The 20,893-nt window shown below is 42.8% G+C and overlaps 1 protein-coding gene across 2 annotated transcripts; it reads left to right on the forward strand.

Moving 5' to 3' along the window:
- Positions 1-4,001: 4,001 nt before the first annotated feature.
- LOC103553622 (zinc finger protein 530-like) lies at positions 4,002-12,601 on the forward strand. 2 transcript variants are annotated; one of them, XM_008524243.2, is made up of 3 exons: positions 4,002-4,068; positions 7,513-7,639; positions 9,362-12,601. In XM_008524243.2, the coding sequence occupies exons 2-3, from the start codon at positions 7,606-7,608 to the stop codon at positions 10,741-10,743; spliced, it is 1,416 nt and encodes a 471-aa protein (XP_008522465.2). In that variant the 5' UTR covers positions 4,002-4,068; positions 7,513-7,605; the 3' UTR covers positions 10,744-12,601. The 2 variants fall into 2 exon arrangements, with proteins under 2 accessions (XP_008522465.2, XP_070489630.1); XM_070633529.1 differs by lacking the exon at positions 4,002-4,068 and adding an exon at positions 4,124-4,297.
- The last annotated feature ends 8,292 nt before the right edge of the window (positions 12,602-20,893 follow it).

Consider the following 20,893-nt stretch of genomic DNA (forward strand, 5'->3'; position numbering starts at 1 on the left):
ATAGGTCCCAAATAGCAAGTTTAGCTAAGAGACATAATGGTCTCCTCAAACAGCTCCTTTTCAAATTCCAGTCTGAATAAACCCCTAAATGTGTCTCTGTCTTGCTCTAGGCCTTAACCTATCTTTATCAAGTTTTGGTCTTGCCCCATCTTATGAGGGCTGGAGGACAGATAGAGGGTACATATTCTCCTGGAACCCTTTAATGGTAGGTTGTCCCATAGGCCAAGCAGCTGCTCAAATAGGACTCATTTGAACCTAAACTTCCAACAAAAACCAAACTCTGTCAAATGCACACCATTCTTGTGACTGTTGATCTTATTGCTACTGGTCTGAGTTCTTTTATTAATTTACAATAGGGAGGCCCAATCCCTCCAAGTAAGCCATTGTTTCTAACTAACATAGCAAAGCTGAGACCTATATCAACTCGAGTGGTTACTTACTTGGAAAGGATACCCCAGTCCCATACCCCAGGTGACATCGTCCTGTCCCAGGAGCTAGCTAATTGTGGGAGGTGACATTACCTCAGATGATATCACTTCAGATGACATCACCCCAACCCAAGAGCTCAAAGTTGAAGATGACTTCACCCCTGACGCCAAAGCTTTTGCCTCAACAACGCCCATGGATTGCCTATCCTAAGGCACAAGTTGGACACAAGATTTTATTGCATCTCTTTCTTTGACATTAGGAACCCTATTATCTTTTCTGAGCTCTCTACCTGCTTAGCTCCTGATCCTGATGTAGTCTTTGCTCTCTGCTAAAGCGTACACCCCTACACTCATTGCCTAAAGGGAAATCTAGTAGAGGTTATTACTGCCTGTGCCATTCCAAAAATTAATGGAGATTGTTGCTTCTCCAAGAGGCACCTGCCTCATGTTAATCAGCCCCTTGACCCCCTAAGTAGAGGACCACCCACTCCCCAGTGCCTTCTCCTAATACACCTCTCCAGTTTTCCACCATGATCTCTTGCCTTGCATCTCTGCCCATGACCATCACAAACACTCCTTCCTTTTAATTACACACAAATAGCACTAATCTTTACATATACTTTACTAACTTATCAGTTCATACCCTCCAACAACATAACTGCCAGACCTGCCACCTTGAACTAAGCGTATTACTAACACACTTTACAACTCCACCAAGATATTACTAGAGGTCTCAAAATTTTCATATCTATTTTCACTGCTAATGCCATATAAATAGAAAATCTAGTTATGGGCCAGCCTACAAGGCCTCCTTATACCTCTACTGGTCTTCCTCCTTTCTAGTCTTATAGTAAAATGTTTTCTTCTTCTTTGGGGCAATTTATTCCCTTCTACCTAAAAGTCTCCATTATCATCACTCCAAAGTTTCTTTAACATGATGTCAAAACATCAGAGAATCAGTTATATTGATCATGTTTTTTATTTTTATACATTATGATGTTTTGGCTTCTCAAAAAGCCTTTCTGGTTGGGGAGACTGTCTTCCTGGGGCTAGCCAATTCTTAGAGACAGCAAAGGGCCCAGCCAGGAGCATGCCTTTGATATGCCAACTAACACATGCAGAGCCAGGCCTCCTCCATCTGGCCCATGCACCCCAGGAGGCAGTATTGCTCTGCCTTAATCATCTTAAGGCCAGTCTACCAGGCAAATATGGACCATCTTTGTAGCCCTAAACCCACCAAAATTATTCAAACTGGCCAATGCTAACCTGTTCACCCTGCCCTGCCTTGCTTTTCCCTCTGAAACCCCAATAAAGGCTTCTGGCCTAGGCTCTCCCCTTGTTCTTGCTTCAGCTTCCTGACCTAAACCTAGTGTTCCTTCTAAGTCTCTCATTTCTAGGGGAAATGTGATTGATATGACACTTTTCTTTTAATGGCATTGTCCTCCATATCATCACTCAGTTGCCTTTATAAATTAAGACCCGGCATAGAACAACTATTGATAGGTATTTTAATATCTCTATAGAGTTAATGAAATTACAGTCAATATTCCAAAAAGCTTTATTTCTGTGGGAATTCAAAAGCTTATTTGAAAACTAATATTAAAAATAAACATATGGCCAAGAATACTTTAGACATGATGAAAGAAGAGGACTAATCATATAAACATTTTCATAATTTATTTATTACAAAAGGAAATTTTAATTATATCCAATTAAGCTGATGAATAAATGAAAAGCAATAAGATATATTGGAGTATATGAAAAAGACATTTGGTTTAAAACTAATTGTGCCCGACCTTCTTTTTCCAGAAAGGAAGCGGCCTGTAGAGTAGACACTGTACATCTGCTTTAAATATTTACAATGTCCTAAAGCAGAGAATGATGCCCTTAAAGGTAGGGATCTTGCCTCCCCACCTCCCATAGCAGCATTTCTTAAAAGATAAGCATTTTTTCCCAGAAACTAAGAATTAGTTACTGACCTACTGTGCTCATCTCATGACCACTGACCTCTTGACCACTGACCTGCTGTGCTAACAAAACATCTCTTGACTATAGTAAAAGGGATACTTCTGTCACATTTGAGATATGTTCCTTGTTATAAGATGGTATATAATCACTCTGTACACCCCACTTCTTCAGAGAGCTTCATTCCTTGGTGGAGGCCTGCTCCTGGGCTATAGTCCTCAAAACTGGCTCATACAATAAACTCACCCCCATTTTGATTTATAGATTGATTATGGGTTACTTGCATTGACAAAGCCCAGAACAGATTCCTGGATCGTAGTAAATGTCTCCAAAAAACTAAAAATTCCTATATTCCTACACAGCAGGGAACATATTCTTGAACTTGCACCAGAGTATCCTGAGGCTACCTTAAAAGTCCTTTTTAACTATACCTCCAAGTATTAATCAATGTTTTCAGAAATGAAAAAAATTTCAAATTTCTAAGACAAAATCCTGAGTGGCCAAAGTTTCAGTATAGTTACTGCTTGGATAAATCTGTCTCCACCCAGATGTCAGTGTGTTCTGTTTCATTTTTCTCTGAGATTTTAACTTTTTTTAAAACCTTTTTACTGATGTTTTCCAGAATTAGCCAGCCACTGCCTTTGAGTAACTAAATAGTCATTATTAATGGCTTTCAGTGATTTTCACTTCACAACTTTTTCTGAGCTAATCTCAACTCCCCATGAGGACACCTTTCCTGCAATAACAGTAGGAATGATAATCACCTCCCATCAAAGAGATGAGATCTTGGTGTCCCAAATCTTTCTCTTAGGGATCTTCTGTCCCCTTTGTACATGTGCTCCTACTGTGAACACTATAAACATTGTCCTCTTCCAAAACGACATTTGGTAAGTGGCTCTTCTACTTGTCAGGTTCCTAAAAGAAATTGAGTGTATCTAGGACTATGGAGTAAGAAATATTATATAGATATACCAGTGTTCCTGAATGAGTTAGTTGGACACAATCACTGACTTTACAGGCAGGAGAGACACTTTCTGTGGGAACCAGAAACAGAGTTCCAGCTTTGTCCTGCTTCAGGGCAGTCTAACATCCCTTTTCTATCTTCTCTGTCCCTTCCCTGTGTGGAGTCTTTTTCTCTTGTTCGTGACATGACATACTGAAACTCATCAAGCTGACTCTAACCTTCCAGGCAACAGGCACTTGAAGAGAAAGCACATAATGTTAGGTTCCAGCTAAGAGTAGACACATTATGTGTCTGAATGATACATCCCTTTGGATTTGTAGTCATTGGGAGCACCTGGGAGCATGCTAAGCTTCAAGGAGACTGAACAGTTAGGTGATCAGTTGCAGACAACACTCCCCAGAAATCTGAAAAGAGCCCCTTAAAAAAAAAAGCATAGATCTTCCCTCGCCCTAAGGGGCTGGAGACACCATTTCCCAGTATCTCTCGCAGTGCCTCTTCCCCTGGAAGTTGCACCCAGCAGCGCCTACCACCTGGGCCTTTGGAGCTGTGAGAACTACATTACCCAGAGGAAACAGCGCCGGGCGCCCTCGGCGTTGAGCCAACGAAAGATCAAGAGAGGAGCATTTCCGTACGTGCCCACCTACTCTGGGCGGGACTTCCGGCGCCCTCCTCCTGGCGGTCGTTTTGGGTTTTCTTGAGTCCGTTCTCCTGGTAACGGTCTTCGGAGCGCCGCGTGTGGGGTGAGGGGACGGACAAGGAGCGTGGGCGGAGGCGCCGTCCCGGGGGCCGAGGCGGGTCTGAGGCTCGGTGACGCCGCCCGGGGTCCCGCGCCAGGCCCGGGCCAGGGAGCGCCGCGCCCGGCGCCTCGTCTCCCGCCGCTGCCGGCCCCGCTCCGCCCCCGAGGCCGATGGCGCCGGCCGCGCGGAGGGAGCCGGCTCAGGTGAGCGCTCGGCTCCGGCCCGCCCCGCCCGCAGCGCAGCCCGAGCTCCAGCCCTCGGGCGGGCGCTGCTCCCGGGCCTGCAGCCCAGGCCCCGGGGCCGGGCCGGGGAGGCGCTCGTGGGACATGTGGCTGCGGGCGGGGGCCGGGCTGCGGGCGAGGGTCGCGGTCCGAGGGGACCCGGGGTCTGTCGTGTGTGTTCAGGAGGGAAGACCTTTGCTCTGACTGTGAGGCGAAGTCGCTGTTGGAGTAGCAGGCTGCCGTTCTCAGGAGGCTGGGAGCCGTGGAGAGTGGTGGACTGGAAAGGCTTCGCCTGAGCTAGGCTCTTAGGCGTGTTCCAGAAGCTGCTCGGAGCACAGACTGGACAGGGACTGAGCGTGCGAGGCACAGGGGGATTTAGTCCTCGTCCAGAGTCTCACAGCTGATGAGAGTCAGCACTGAGGCCTGAGACGCAGAGAGAATGCCGTCATCCCAGGTGTCCTGGCTCCAGAGCCGGGCAAGGTGACTGGGCAGCCGGGAGCCCGTGGAGCCCTGCCATGGTCACCTGCCTCTCAGCACTTCTTCACCCAGCCTGTCACAAGTACAGAAGCACTTCTGGACCCTACAGAGGGAGTGAGTGGAGGGTGTTGCAGAACCTCACTGATGCTGATCCTACTGATGATCTCTGGGATTGTGGTGTCCTGGGTCGAGGCCTTGAACCTGGGGAGCCTGGACAAATCCTAAGCCCAGGGTCCTCAGAGCAGGCGTCGGGTTATATGGAGTGGCTACTGTTGCTGGCAACCGATGGAATGAGGTGTGGAGGAAGGTTGCCCCAGGTGTAGGTGCCAGTCTGTGCAGACTCTTGGAGGTGAGGCTGAACTGGTTTAAGGGAACCGGAAGTCTCCTTTCTTTTCCCTGGGGACAGAGAGCAAGGGGTCAGGAGTGAAGCCTGGAATGGCTCCCTGAGAAGTTGGGTGTCTCTTCTGGAGGATGGGAACGATGAGAGGTTTTGAGCAGAGGAGGGAGGTGATCTGACCCAGCTCTCCTCAGGCTCCCTGTGACTGCGGCATGGAGAACAGACTGGGGGTGTGAGGAAAGTGGTGGGAGGACCAGGGAGAAGCAACTACAGTAGTCCAGGTGAGTGTCGATGATGTGGACCAGTGTGTTGGCCATGGAGGTGGTAGAAACGGTTGGATTCTGGCTCAGTGTTTTTCGGTAGGTCTGCTCTGATTTTCTGATTTTGAAGATGAGAGAGAAAAAGGTAGAAGTCAGGAATGACTGCAAGGTGTTTGGTTTTAGCAGCTGCAGGGAAGGAAGCTCCATCAACTGGGATGTGGAATTCAGTAGTGGCATTAATTTTCATTCAGGGTATGAGGAGTTTTGTTTTGGCCACCTTAAGTGTATGAGATACTTCAGAGAATGAACGGGTAAAGTGTTAAGTGGGCTGCCGGACACATAGTTCTGGGACTGTGGGGAGGTCTTCAGGATGGAGACATCTGCGAAAGGTGGTGCATAGTATATGGAGCAGGTTGGAGCTGCATGTCTTAGCTTGGGCAGCTAAAACAAAATACCTACATTTCTCACACTTCTGGAGCTGGAAAGTCCAAGATCAAAGAGCTGGCAGATTCTATTCCTGATGAGGAGTTCTCTTCCTGTCTTACAGATGACTTCCTTCTTGCTGGGTTCTCACATAGCCTTTCCTTGGTGCAAGTGAGCTTAGAGAGCAAGGGATTTCTCTATTTTCCTTTTGTAAGGGTCCCACCCTCATGACCTAATCTAAACCTGATTTCCTCCCAAAGGCCCCACCTCCGGTTATCATCACTTTGGGGATTATGGTTTCAACATACGAATTTTAGGAGGACACATACGTTGTCTGTAACCCTGGGCCACATTCAGTAGAGGGTAATTCTGGTCATGATGATGTTAATAATAGCTTTGGAAGAGGAGGGTGGAGTATGAGGACTGGGTCTCATGCTTCAGCACCTAGGTGGCAGGTCATAGTCATCACAAAAACAGGTGAAGGAGAGAAGTGGCCATGGGAATGGTGTTGGAGAGAGGATGATCTGGCAGGTGGCCTGGGCTTCTGAGGGATGAGTGCAGGTGGGATGGAAGCAAAGGCACAGGAGTAACTGAGGCCAGATTACAGGCCAGGGCTTCTGCTTATTCACTGCTCTATGGGCTCTCTGGGATTTGTTGTGATCTTGGTGTGTCTGGGAAGTTTCAGTCAGGTGGCTGGATTCATCTAGGTGCACAGGTGGTCATCTGGGAGAATCACTGGACCTGAGGTGAAAGCCTCTGGGTCTGGGTTTTGAATGAAGGTTAGGAGGAAAGAGGAAGGCTGTGACTGGTGAGAGCACATCAAGTGCAGCACAAGTGGAGGAGGGCCATGGGTATATGATATCCACAGGTGGTTTCTAGTGGCTGAGGTTGAAGTAAGGAATAGAGTTGTGCAGAGAGACATGTGTGTATTGAAACATAATTGACATGCAATATTATCTTAGCTTCTGGTGTACAACATAGTGATTTGATATTTTCATACATTACTAAATCTAGTTGTCATCTGTCACCAAACAACATTACCACGATGATTACCTTCTTTGCTGTGCTATCTATTACATCTCTGTGACTTATTTATTTAATAAGGGGAGACTCTTACAACAAGATTCTGGGCTACCAATGGCAGTGGGGACCACTGGAGGTCAGGAATAGTATTGCATCCTGTTTGAATTTGCCAAGCACTCTCTTTATGCCTTCTGTTGAATAATATGTAGGAAGGAGAAGGAGATGCCTATGGTGCAGGGCAGGGGAAAAGTGGTGACTGTGAGAGAGAGACACAGTAGAAAGAGTGATGTCCATGTGGAGAGGAAATGTGAACTGATAGCCCAAGGCCCATCATTGAAGACATAAAGGTTAGATGTGAGCCCATACCCTTGGTTGTGTCTGGGAGGCATGGTCTAGGGGATCCTAGGAGAATTGCCTGACAAGAGGGGGTGCTTCCCTGCATGCCAGGCCCAGAGCTTAGGTGTTGTCTATCTGCCCACCTGCCTGTCGCTGCGGGTGGACGTAGGGATCAAAGGGACCATGAGGAGAGAGTGTACATCAGTGACATCAGGGCCTGTTATCTCCTCTGAAATGGGGAAATAGGGGGAAGGGTGAGCAAGGGATAATAGAGTAGTGGGTGGGTGTACTTCCACTAGGAGAGAAGCTGATCTTGGAATGAACTGTCTTCATTATGACAGGGCTGTGTGACCTTTGAAGATGTGGCCATTTACTTCTCCCAGGAGGAATGGAGGCTCCTTGATGAGGCACAGAGGTTTCTGTACCACGATGTGATGCTGGAGAACTTTGTACTTACAACATCCCTCGGTAAGGACTTCATATTCCTCCCATAGCTGGTCTGTCTTTTCGCCTGTCCTGGAGGCAGTTCTGGCCTTTCCACAGCCAGACCATGGACCCTGTCAGCTTCCTTACTATCTTAGCATATGTACTGTGGGGGCCAGTGCTAAGCTGTGTGCACTACCCTGAGCAACACATTCCCCATGTACCCCTAACACCTGCTACCCCAAGGTGTGCTGGGTAGGATCTGGGAGTCAGAAGTCTTGCAGTCAGCATAATGGATCTCCCCTTGCTTGCCCTCTCCCTGGCTGTAAGAACTGTCCAGATTCATGGCACCTGCGGCCCAGGTTCTAACCCCTTTCACTTTCTTTTGTTTTTCATTTACATATAATTGTTATATATCATATTAGTTTCAGGTGTACAATGTAGTGGTTCAGTATGTGTATATATTGCAAAATACTTAGCACAGTATGTCAAGTTAACATTCCTCATCATACAGAGTTACAAACTTTTTTTTTTTTTTTAAAGATTTTTTTATTTTTTCCTTTTTCTCCCCAAAGCCCCCCCAGTACATAGTTGTATATTCTTCGTTGTGGGTCCTTCTAGTTGTGGTATGTGGGACGCTGCCTCAGCGAGGTTTGATGAGCAGTGTCATGTCCGCGCCCAGGATTCGAACCAACGAAACACTGGGCCGCCTGCAGCGGAGCGCGCGAACTTAACCACTCGGCCACGGGGCCAGCCCCAAACTTCTTTTTTCTTGTGATGAGAACCCTTAAGATTTCCCTTTGACAGCCTGTATCAGCAATTGCAGGCATTGTCCTGGTCGCTACTGGTGTAGTTCATAAGCTTTTCTTGAAAGACCCACATTTGAGATTTTTGTTGTAATATTTTATTTTTCCTGTGGTCCATTGTTTCTTGAGTTGGTCTGGGCCAGTGCTGACTGCTCACGTGAACTGTCTTTCCCTAAAGACTTGTTTCATTCAGGTCCCATGTAGTTACACAACTGGGAGTGCGGGGAGAACTCTGATTGTCTCACAGGGTGCACATGGCATGATGGTCTCCAAGGAGCCCTGGCCCTGGTGAGTGGCAGCTTGGGGAGGACATGACATCATGGCTGTGTTCAGGTCATACCAGGAACCTGCCCTGTGTGCACCAATGTTGTAGTATAAATGCCACTGGATACAAATAATTTCTACACTTCCTTCTGCATACTTGACGCTTCTAATTTGTCATTTTATCTGTGACTTCTGGTCCCTGCCATCCCTATGCACTTTGACCTCCATGCATCACTTGTTCCTCTCTCCTCAGTCTGCAGTTCTCCCACAGTAACCCACACATAATGTGTTGAGAGGTGTGCACATATCCTTAAATAGTCCTTGAAAACCAGATACTCAGTTCCAATTGTATTCTTCTGGGCCTGAACACAACCATCCTTCTGCATGGCATGGACATGTCCCCATGACAAGGCCCTGCTAAAGGCTGTTGGCAGAGGAGTGAGTCAGTGATCCTACCTCTCCTCCCTGTATGGCACCCCATCATTATGCCCTTTATTCTGTAATGTCTTCATCATTCTCTGATCTTTAGATGCCCAGTACTGCAAAGCAGCCCTGCTTTCAGATTGCTCCTTCATGCTAAGAACGTTCCTGTGAATTTATTCTTTGGTTTGAATGTATATGTATGACACATTTTTAATGGGACTTCCCTTTCTCACCTAAGTTAGCATGTGCTTTATGATTGTTTCTCTGCTTTCAGATTCTTGGTGTGGAGCAGAGACTAAGGAGGTACTTTCTGAGCAGAGCATTTCTGTAGAAGGAGTGTCACAGGTCAAGAATTCTAAGGCAGGTTCATTAGCTCAGGTGACTCAGCCCTGTGAAAAGTGTGTTCCAGTCTTGAAAGACATTTTGCATCTGACTGAGCTTCAAGCAACATATCCTGGGCATAAACCATACTTGGATGGGGCATCCAGAGGTTTCTGGTTCAGTGCAAGCCTTCAGCAGTATCAAAAGCATGACAGTGGAGAGAAAATGTTTGAAATGGACGTGGATCAGGCCTCGTTTGTGATGAACTGCAGATTCCATGTGTCAGGGAAGCCCTTCACCTCTGAGGAGGGCAGAAAGGAGTTCCTGTCTACCGCAGGCCTTCTGCACCAGGCCACTCCCAATGGTGAGATGTCTCACAGCAGCATCAAATGTGGGGAGACCTTAAACAGTGGAAAAAGTCATGACAAGTGGATTGAATGCAGAGAAGTTTTCAGTAACACAGACACACTTCATCAGCATAGAGTCTGCACTGGAGCAGGTCTTGATAAGTGTAACAAGTGTGAGAAAGCTTTCAGTTGCGAATACAGACTTGTTCAGCACCAGCAAATTCATGTTAGAGAACAGCCTTATGAGTGTGGTGAATGTGGGAAATTGTTTAGCCGCAAAACCCACCTCATTCGACATTGGAGAGTTCACACTGGAGCAAAGCCTTATGAGTGCATTCAGTGTGGGAGATCTTTTAGCCAGAAATCTGACCTCATTCAACACCAAAGAGTTCACACTGGAGAAAGGCCTTATGAGTGCAGTGAATGTGGGAAATCCTTTATCCAGAAGTCCATCCTCATTAAACACCAGAGAGTTCACACTAATGAAAGACCTTATAAATGCAGTGAATGTGGAAAATCATTTAGCCAAAGTTCTGGCCTCCTCCGACACAAGAGAGCTCACAGTAGAACAAGGCCTTATGAATGCAGTGAATGTGGGAAATCGTTTAGCTGTAAAACTCACCTCGTTCGACACTGGAGAGTTCACACCGGAATAAGGCCTTATGAGTGCATTGAGTGTGGGAAATCTTTTAGTGAGAAATCTGTCCTCATTCAACACCAGAGAGTTCACACTGGAGAAAGGCCTTATGAGTGCAGTGAATGTGGAAAATCCTTTAGCCAGAAATCTGTCCTCATTCAACACCAAAGAGTTCACACTGGAGAAAGGCCGCATGAGTGCAGTGAATGTGGGAAATCCTTTAGCCGCAAAACCCACCTCATTCGGCACCGGACAGTTCACACTGGAGCAAGACCTTATGAGTGCAATGAATGTGGTAAATCATTTAGCCAGAGCTCTGGCCTCCTCCGACACAGAAGAGCTCACATGTAGTGATAGGAGAAATCTTTAAGGTGCAAATTTCACCTCAGCCAACACCAATGAGTTCACTCTGGAAAAAAGCCTTAGCTATGCAGAGAATGTGCTCCTTCCTTACTTAGTATACCAGTGTTGGAGGAAAGGCTCTGCGAGGTGCCATACTCCAGAATTGAATCTCATACATTTGTACATTCACAGACCAGAGATTTCCCGTAAGTTCAGTTATGTGGAAAGCACACGTACCCTCCACAGGGTTTTTTAATCAGATTTATGTTATTACCATGTTCTGTGGCAGAAGCCGTTTCACCTGCCACCACCTGGCATGTCCACATTGTGTGCATCAGTCACCACCCCAGTGTGCTCAGTGAAGCTGACTTGTGAAATCATGAGTATCCTGGCTCTTCTGGGGTCTTCATTCCCTATTCTGTGACAAGTTAGGGCATGGACCTGACCCTGTGTTGTCGCAGAGAATGCTATCTGAGTTCTGCTGATGGCTTGCAGAGAAAGACTAGGTTTTTTAGGGACACATTTGATCTCAGGTAGTGCTTGCAATGAAGTTTTCTGGCTTCCGATTCACCAAACCAGAAAATGCTGGTTGCACATTGATCTGATTTGTGCAGTAATAGACACCTTTTTTTTTAAGCTCCTTCAAGCTTGAAAATTCTGTTCATTGTGTGGGGTAGTTTGAAAGCACCATAGGACTGACAACTTGAAGGGTAAAAAACTTTTGTAAGGATCCAAATTTTGGGTGTCTCAGGACAGTATGATGGTTGAATATGGCACTCTAGTTTTAGCCTGGTTTGCATTGCTGACAAGGCCTTGTGGAAGAGACTGCTTTGTAGTCCTAATTTTTTACCTGGAGGCCAGAGATCTGTGAGTTCAGAAGTCACACTGAGGAACGGGCATTTGTGACACCCCCCAGTGTTTATAGAGTCACCATGAATTTTTTTTCTTACTCGCAGGGGATAGTACATAATGCCCAGGAAGGCTGAGGGGAATCTTAACCCCAGTCCTACAGAAAAGCCATATGCCCTCATATCCAGAATTTAATAGGCTAGTGTCACTAGTTGTAAGTCTACAGGGGCCGGGGAGACTGTAATTGGTACAGAAACACTGGATTAATTGAGAGTGGAGGAGACTGCCGCAAACTACATGGAATGTGCCTCTTCTAAACATGCATCCACAAAAATGAATAAATAAATAAAGATGCATCCATGATTGTTTAAGTGACAGTGACCGTGGGATGAGTGTGTATAGAAATCTCAGAACTTCCAGGTATGTTTATCTTGTGTATCTGAAGTCATTGGCAGACAAAATGTAGTGGCTTTGTGGATTCCTGTAGCCTCTCTGAGCTGTTCACCTCAAGGCAATTGTTCTACAGGCAACAAAAGGAGGATGGGGAGAAGGGAGATCCCATCGTCCAGGGATCCTCTTGACTCAAGTGGAAATGGCCTTCATTATTTGCAGTTTTCTTAAAGTGTACAATTTGATAAGTTTTGACGTGTATAAACTCATGGAAGCATCATCATCTTGATAGGGAGCATATCTGTCACTGCGTATTTTCCTCATGCCCTTTTATATTCTCCCTGCTCTCCCTGGGTCTCCAGGCAACCATTGATTTACATCCCTTTACAATAGATTACATTTTCTGGAATTTTATGATTGATTGTAAAGTGTTTACTCTTTTTTCTGGTTTAATTGATGCTGCATAATTACTTTGAGATTGATTAATGGTGCTTATATGTACATTTCATTCTTGTTTCTAAGTAGCTTTCTCTTCCATGTATAATTGACTGTGTTTATCCATTCATCTGTTTATGAATATATGGGTTATTTCCAATATTTAGCTATTGCAAATAAAAGGTGATATGAACATTTGTTTACTCTTCTTTATACGGGTATATGTTTCATTTTCCTGTTTAATAACTCAGGGTACAATGCGTGAGTCTTGGAGCAGGTGAATATTTAACTTTTTACAGAATTACCCACCTGTGACCTAAAATGGTTATATTTTTCCACATTCCCACTGGCTTTGTGTGAGAGTTCCAGTTCCTTCACACCCTTGTCAATACTTGGTAAAGGTCAATTTTTAATTTTCCTGTTTTAAAATAAGTGGGTAGTGGTGTCTCACTGGTTTTAATTGCATTTCTGTAAAGATTTATGGTGTTGATCATTATTTTGTGTGCTTGCTACCTGAATATTTTCTTTGCTAAAATGTCTGTTTTTATCTTTGGCCTATTTTCTATCTTATGAATTTTGGCTGTGTGGCTTTTAGTAACGAATAAGACAATGAGACAACAAAAACATGTTGGAATTTTACTCATTCTTAATGGATGTGAGTGACTGCTGCATGGAATAATTGTTTTTGAATACTGGAAGAGTATCAGTTTTTCCTCAGGTTTTTTTTTTTTTTTTTTTTTTGCAGTATGCACAATGTAATGGCCACCTGTACAAAACACTGTTAAGTTACGTCAGCATTATTGACATACTGTATCACTCTTCTAAGTGTAGACATTCAGTATATTGTATTTAACAATACTGTAAGTCAAGCCCTGGTTTTTATAGTGTTTGCTAATTTCTTTGGTGTAAATACTCCCACCTTGGCCAGTTTTAAACTGTTAACGTGTTGTCACTGAAATGGAGTTGGGAAGAGTTGCCAGTAGTGATACCGAACTTGAAGTGAGTTTGCTCACCCGTTGCACAGCAAGCCAATCTCTGACACCGGGTGTGGTGGAAGAAAGTGGGAATTTTATTTTTGCACAGCACTGAGCAAGGAGAGAGGGCAGCTAGCACTGAAATCCCAAACTCCCTGAAAAGCTAAAGGAAGGGTTTGTATTTGGGGTTTTGGGGGGAGGGGAGCATATGGCCTTGCTGGTCAGAGCTTTCCCACCAGCCTGTCTTTGGCCTTGAGACTCCTTGCAGAGAGGAGTGAGCCCGTGACCTTGCTGGTCAGCAGCTTTTCCACCAGCCTGTATCTCTCTTTGCAGGGAGGAGATAATCCAGGTGCTTGTCCTTGACAGTGTCTGTCTCCATGGAGGATAGTGGATTCTGGAGCCAGGAAGCCAGAGAGTAAGCAGGGAATGAGTGTTTTGGTTTTAACCCCATATATGCTGGGTTTAATGTGGGGAAACTGATATCAGGGTTGATATCAGTAGCACACCATTCTGTTTCCAACATACTGATCCAGTAGCCACAAACAACCTCAAGGATGTAGAGAATAACAAAATGGAGTAAAATGATTAGAGAGTGGCAGTGTTTGATATTTGTAACTTAAAGAGTTTGATTGGCTTAATGCACGTATTTAAAATATATTTTGATGTTTTGATAGGAAAAAAGTTTCCTCGTGGCCTTTTTGAATTCATCCTTCTCAATATATAAAATAACTGATACAACAACATAGTCTACCTTTTGTAATGACTATTTTCAAATAAATGCAAAAGTGGAAAAGACTGATGAATCCCCAATCATCCATCATTATGATCTTGTTTTGTTTCTCCTCATGCACATTAGTGGGTTATTTCACTTATAAACGTAGACATCATCTCATCTAATGTGTAACTTGAGAATGTTTTTCTAAAATGTAAGAGCTTTTTCATAATACCAATAACTTTCTCACACAAAATAAAAATATTTTAATATGATAAATGTGTTCTTAGTACTTAATTTTATCAATTTTCTCAAAAATGTGTTCTTTCCAAAAGACCAATTGCAGTCAGGATACATAATGAGTCTTAACCTATAGGTATCGCTCATCTCGTTTTTCCTTATTGAAGTGATGAGCCATGTGTCCATTATAATTTGCAGCATTCTAGATTTGGCTCATTGCATCTCATATGATTAACATGCTGACCTTTCCTCCAAATTTCCTGTGCATTAGATATTGATAAGGTGAATGTGTGAGGTCTGGTCCCGGCAGACAGGTGTGTGACATTGGCACAACCTGGAAACACATTCAGGTGTTGGGTGGAATGGATGTGTAGTGATGACACTGCAGCACAGCTTGGGGACACACTCAGGTCTGGGAACCCAGTGTGACAGGTGTGTGATACTGACACCACATCCTGGGGATACCTGACATACCTGATATTGGACTGGAGAGATCTTGGGCCGGTTTTATAGTTTTTCCAAGTTCTAACAACTTCACCAGAGGAGTTGATCCAAGTACATCAGGAGATGTTGGCTATGGCACACATGCCACCTGGCTCTGCAAGGAGATAATCAAGTGCCATACAACTATCTAATGTAACTCTTGACAGGGAATCCAGAGGGCATTTTAATGAAGCAAAGTTTGATCAGCAGAATGCCAGTTCAGAAGTGTCTAGGGATAAGTTTTTTTTTTTTTTTTTTTTTTTTTAAATCAACAGGCCATTATGGACAATAAGGAACAAAGCCTTTGGCAGTGGTAATCAATGGAGAGTAGATGGGGTGTAAAAACTGGGTTGCCAAATCTCACCTAGACCTATGAGATAGCAGTTGGGTATTTTTCTTTAACAAGAACTTGAAGTGGAATATAATTAAAGGCATTATCCTGCTATATGCTAGCTGTCTAGACATTTATAAGCACAAGGTTCCCCATAGTAATCACACACACAGGTGTACCCAGAAGGGGCATGTGGTACGTGATGCCTTTTAGTTCTGCATCAATTTCACTGGTCAGGAGTGCTTGGTAAGGTCCCCTCCAATAGGGCTGGAGGGCTGTCTTTCTCTGATGACACTTCCAGAATGCACAGTCACCAGGCTATAGACTGTGACCAACAGGGTCCTTTAAGTTGGATTCTGGGAAAGCTGCTTTAACCTGTTCGTGATAGGCTTGAGCAGAAGACGTTAGAGATTTACAGTAGCTAGTTATACTAGCAGAAGACAACAAGGGATCAGCAGAAAATTGTGTATCAACAGACACTGATCTGCTGGTGACTATCTCTTGTGGAGTTAGTTTATGTTTTCCAAAGGCGGTACTGTGAACAGTCAGTGTGACCAAAGACAGTACCTTAGTCCAGGGGAGTCCAGTCTACAGGTATATAGCAAACTGAAAATTGTAAATTGAAAGACAATTTACAGGACTAGAATCTAGTATCTACAAAAGTGTTAATGTAATTTTTCTCTCTACAATTACCCTTTTTTTTAACCAAAGATAATCACAGTAAAACTAATTTATGTATATTAAAAACTTGGCCTGGGGGCCGGCCCCTTGGCACAACAGTTAGATGCACATGTTCCACTTTGGCGGCCCAGGGTTCACTGGTTCAGATCCCAGGTGCAGACATGGCACCGCTTGGCAAGCCATGCTGTGGTAGGCGTCCCACATATAAAGTAGAGGAAGATGGGCACGGATGTTAGCTCAGGGCCAGTCTTCCTCAGCAAAAACAAACAAACAAACAAACAAACAAACAAACCCGGGAGGATTGGCAGCAGTAGTTAGCTCAGGGCTAATCTTCCTAGAAAAAAAAAAAAACTTGGCCTGATTATTTATATAATTGAAAATAAGAATATTCAGAGTTTCTGGATTCTGGAGGGATCAGGTAGGGAGAAAAAGTAAATGTTTCATCTATATTCACAAAGGTATGTCTTATGAAATTGTTGATTCCTTAAAAGAAAAGATTTCTTTAAATCTGGAAAAACAAAACTTTGGACCATCCTCCTCAGTTCATGTAGGCCCATGTAATTAATTCTTGTTCTGCTTGAATCCAGCTTTTCCATTAGTTTTCTTGACTTTGATGATTGAGGATGTTAGGAACAGTGATAATTCCAAGAAGTTTAAAAGGTTTTCGTCAAGGCTCGTATGATTTGCCCAGTGAAGTGGGTGCCTCGATCACTGGAGACTGTGGAAGATATGCTCCAAGTGGAAAACATTTTCTAACAGTTTCTTTGCCCCTGTGAGGGCATCAGCTTTGTGGCAAGGGAGGGCTTTAACCCATCCAGAGAATATACAATAACAAGAGAGTGTGGATAGGCCATACTAAGTAGCAGTTGAATGAAATCCAGCTGCAGGTGCTCAAAGGATCCAGAGGGAAGCGTTCTGAGGCTTCTGGGGACAGAAATCGTTTTTCTTAGTGCACTATGGTGAGTAAAAGAATGTAAAAAACAAAAAATGGGGTTTTCCAGGGAGCCAGGAAGAGCCAAGAGGCCATCTAGGACTTCCCATAGTCCTGACTCTTCATTTATTTGCATCCATTTTTTACTCATTTTAATTTCTCTGATTCAGGAGCAGACTGTTGTCATGTTACAAGGACATCAGGATGGCAAAAGTCTGGCAACAGGGGGCTGTTCTTAGGGAGAATGGACTTCATTCACACACGCCAATCTTTATAGATTCTGCTGGCCCCTTAAGCTTTTATTTACCAAAGAATATCTTATATCACATTAACTTGAAAAACATTTGGGTCAGTTTCTTTTATTATTTTTTTTATTGAGGTAACATTGGTTTATAACATTATATAAATTTCAGTGTACATCATTATATTTTTGACTTCTTTGTAGACTGTATTATGTTCACCATCCAAGACTAATTACAACCCATCACCATACACATGTGCCCAGACACCCCTTTTACCCTCCCCCTCCCCCCTTCCCCTCTGGTAACCACCAATATAATCTCTGTATCTCTGTGTGTGGTTGTTGTTTTTATCTTCTATTTATGAGTGAGATCATATGGTATTTGACTTTCTCCATCTGACTTATTTCACTTAGCATAATACCCTCAAGGTCCATCCATGTTGTCACAAATGGCAAGATTTCGTCTTTTTTTATAGCTGAGCAGTATTCCGTTGTGTATATATACCACATCTTATTTATTCATTTGTCCCTTGGTGGGCACACAGGTTGTTTCCAAGTCTTGGCTATTGTCAGTAATGCTGCAATGAACATAGGGGTGCACATATCTTTACACATGTGTGTTTTCATGTTCTTTGGATAAATACCCAGCAGTGGAATAGCTGGATTGTATGGTAGTTCTATTCTTAATTTTTTGAGGAATTGCCATACTGTTCTCCATAGTGGCTGTACCAGTTTGCATTCCCAGCAGCAGTGTATGAGAGTTCCCTTTTCTCCACATCCTCTCTAACACTTGTCATTTCTTGTCTTGTTAATTATATAACCATTCTGATGGGCGTGAGGTGATATCTCATTGTAGTTTTTATTTGCATTTCCTTAATAGTGATGTTGAACATCTTTTCATGTGCCTGTTGGCCATCTGTATATTTTCTTTGGAGAAATGTCTATTAAGATCTTTTGCCCATTTTTTAATTGGGTTGTTTGCTTTATTGTTGTTGAGACATATGAGTTCTTTATATAGTTTGGATATTAACCCCTCATCAGATATATGGTTTGCAAATATCTTCTCCCAATTGTTAGGTTGTCTTTTTATGTTGTTTATGGTTTCCTTGCTGTGCAGAAGCTTTTTAGTTTGATGTAGTCCCATTTGTTTATTTTTTCTTTTGTTTCCCTTGCCTGGTCAGACATGGTATTTGAAAATATGCTGCTAAAACTGATGTCAAAGAGCATACCACCTCTCTTCTGGAAGTGTTATCGTTTCAGGTCTTACATTTAAGACTTTAATCCATTTTGAGTAAATTTTTGTATATGGTGTAAGATAATGGTATACTTTCATTCTTTTGCATATGGCTGTTCAGTTTTCCCAACACCATTTATTGAAGAAACTTTCCTTTCTCCACTGTCTGTTGTTGGCTCCCTTGTTGAATATTAGCTCTCTATAGATGTGTGGGTTTATTTCTGGGCTCTCAATTCTGCTCCATTGATCTGTGTGTCTGTTTTTGTGCCAGTACCATGCTGTTTTGATTACTATAGTTTTGTAGTATATTTTGAAATCTGGGAGTATGATACCTCCAGCTTTGTTCTTGTTTCTCAGGATTGCTTTGGCTATTTGGAGTCTTTTGTTGTTCCATATAAATTGTAGGATTCTTTGTTCTATTTCTGTGAAAAATGTCATTGGAATTTTGATAGTGATTGCATTGACTCTGTAGATTGCTTTAGGTAATATGGACATTTTAACTATGTTAATTCTTCCAATCCAAGAGCACGAAGTATATTTCCATTTCTTTGTGTCTTCCTCAATTTCTTTCAACAATGTTTTATAGTTTTCAGCACACAGATCTTTCACCTCTTTGGTTAAATTTATTCCTAGGTATTTTATTCTTTTTGTTGCACTTGTAAATGGGATTGTAGTCTTCATTTCTCTTTCTGCTACTTTGTTGTTATTATATAGAAATGCAACTTATTTTTGTATGTTAATTTTTTATCCTGCAACTTTACTGAGTTCATTTACTATTTCTAAATGTTTTTTGGTAGATTCTTTAGGGTTTTCTATATTTAAAGTCCCGTCATCTGCAAATAGTGACAATTTAACTTCTTCCTTTCCAACTTGGATCCCTTTTATTTCTTTTTCTTGCATGATTGCTTTGGCTAGGACTTCTAATACTATGTTAAATAAGACTGGCAAAAGTGGGCATTCTTGTCTGGTTCCTGTTCTTAAAGGGATAGCTTTTAGTTTTTCTCTGTTGAGAATGATATTAGCTGTGGGTTTGTCATACGTGTCTTTTATTATGTTGAAGTACTTTCCTTCAATACCCATTTTGTTCAGAGTTCTTATCATAAATGGATGCTGTATCTTGTCAAATATTTTTGCTGCATCTATTGAGATGATCATGTGATTTCTTTTCCTTCCCAAAGCCCCAGCACATGGTTGTATATGCTAGTTGTAAGTCATTCTAGTTCTTCTATGTGAGCCGCTGTCACAGCATGGCAACTGACAGACAGGTGGTGTAGTTCCAAGATAAAGAAGCAGGGGCCGGCCCCATGGCTGAGTGGTTAAGTTCGCACACTCCACTTTGGTGGCCAAAGGTTTTGCCAGTTCGGATCCTGGGCGCAGACATGGCACTGCTCATTAGGCAATGCTGAGGTGGCATCCCACATGCCACAACTAGAAGGACCCACAACTAAATATATACAACTATGTACCAGGGGGCTTTGGAGAGAAAAAGGAAAAATAAAATCTTTAAAAAAAAAAAAGAAGAAGAAGAAGCAAACCCAGGTTGCCAAAGCAGTAAGCACCAAACTTTAACCACTAGGCCATCATGGCTGGCTCGATCATGTGATTTTTATTCTTTATTTTGTTAATGTTGTGCATGATATTGATTGCTTTGCTGATGCTAAACCATCCCTGCATCCCTGGAATAAATACCACTTGATCATGATGTATTATCTTTTTAATGTTTTGTTGTAGTATTTTGTTGCTAGTATTTTGTTGAGGATATTTGCATTGATGTTCATCAGTGATATTGGCCTGTGATTTTCTTTTTTTGTGTTGTCCTTGTCTGGTTTTGGTATCAGAGTAATGTTGGCCTTGTAGAATGAGTTAGGAAGCTTCCCCTTCAATATTTTGGAAGATTTTGAGAAGGATAGGTATTACATCTTCCTTGGATGTTTGGTAGAATTCACCAGGGAAGCCGTCTGGTCCTGGACTTTTATTTTGGGGGAGGTTTTTGATTACTGTTTCCATCTCCTTACTGGTGATTGGTCTACTCAAATTTTCTATTTCTTCTTGATTCAGTTTTGGAAGGTTGTATGATTCTAAAAATTTATCCATTTCTTCTAGATTATCCAATTTGTTGGCGTTTAGGTTTTCATAGTATTCTTTTATAATATTTTGTATTTCTGAGGTGTCTATGGTAATTTCTCCTCCTCTGTTTCTGATTTTATTTATTTGAGCCTTCTCTCTTTTTTCTTGGTGAGTCTAGCTAAAGATTTTTCTATTTTGTTTACCTTTTCAAAGAACCAGCTTGTAATTTCACTGATTTTTTCCTATTGATTTTTTAGTCTCTATTTCATTTATTTTTCACTCTGATTTTTATTATTTCCTTCCTTCTACTGATTTTGGGCTTTGTTTGTTCTTTTTACAGTTCCTTTAGGTGCACTGTTTGTTGAGGTAGGCCTGTATTGCTATAAACTTCCCTCTTAGAATCACTTTTGCTGTATCCCATACATTTTGGCATGTTGTATTTTCATTTGTCTCCAGGTATTGTTTTATTTATCCTTTTATTTATTCAGTGACCCAATAGTTTTTCAATAGCTTTTTATTTCATCCCACATATTCGTGGGTTTTCCATTATTCTTCCTGTAGTTGATTTCTAGTTTCATACCATTGTGGTCA

This window comes from Equus przewalskii, chromosome 9, assembly GCF_037783145.1.
Source record: "Equus przewalskii isolate Varuska chromosome 9, EquPr2, whole genome shotgun sequence".
Lineage (NCBI taxonomy): Eukaryota > Metazoa > Chordata > Mammalia > Perissodactyla > Equidae > Equus > Equus przewalskii.

What these genes read in the sequence shown, in the direction of transcription:
- LOC103553622 (XM_070633529.1), top strand. Translation starts at nt 4,265, where the DNA reads ATGGCGCCGGCCGCGCGGAGGGAGCCGGCTCAG. An exon ending in CGCGGAGGGAGCCGGCTCAG is followed by an intron (nt 4,298 to 7,512) that starts GTGAGCGCTCGG and finishes TCATTATGACAG; the next exon opens with GGCTGTGTGACCTTTGAAGA. An exon ending in TGTACTTACAACATCCCTCG is followed by an intron (nt 7,640 to 9,361) that starts GTAAGGACTTCA and finishes CTCTGCTTTCAG; the next exon opens with ATTCTTGGTGTGGAGCAGAG.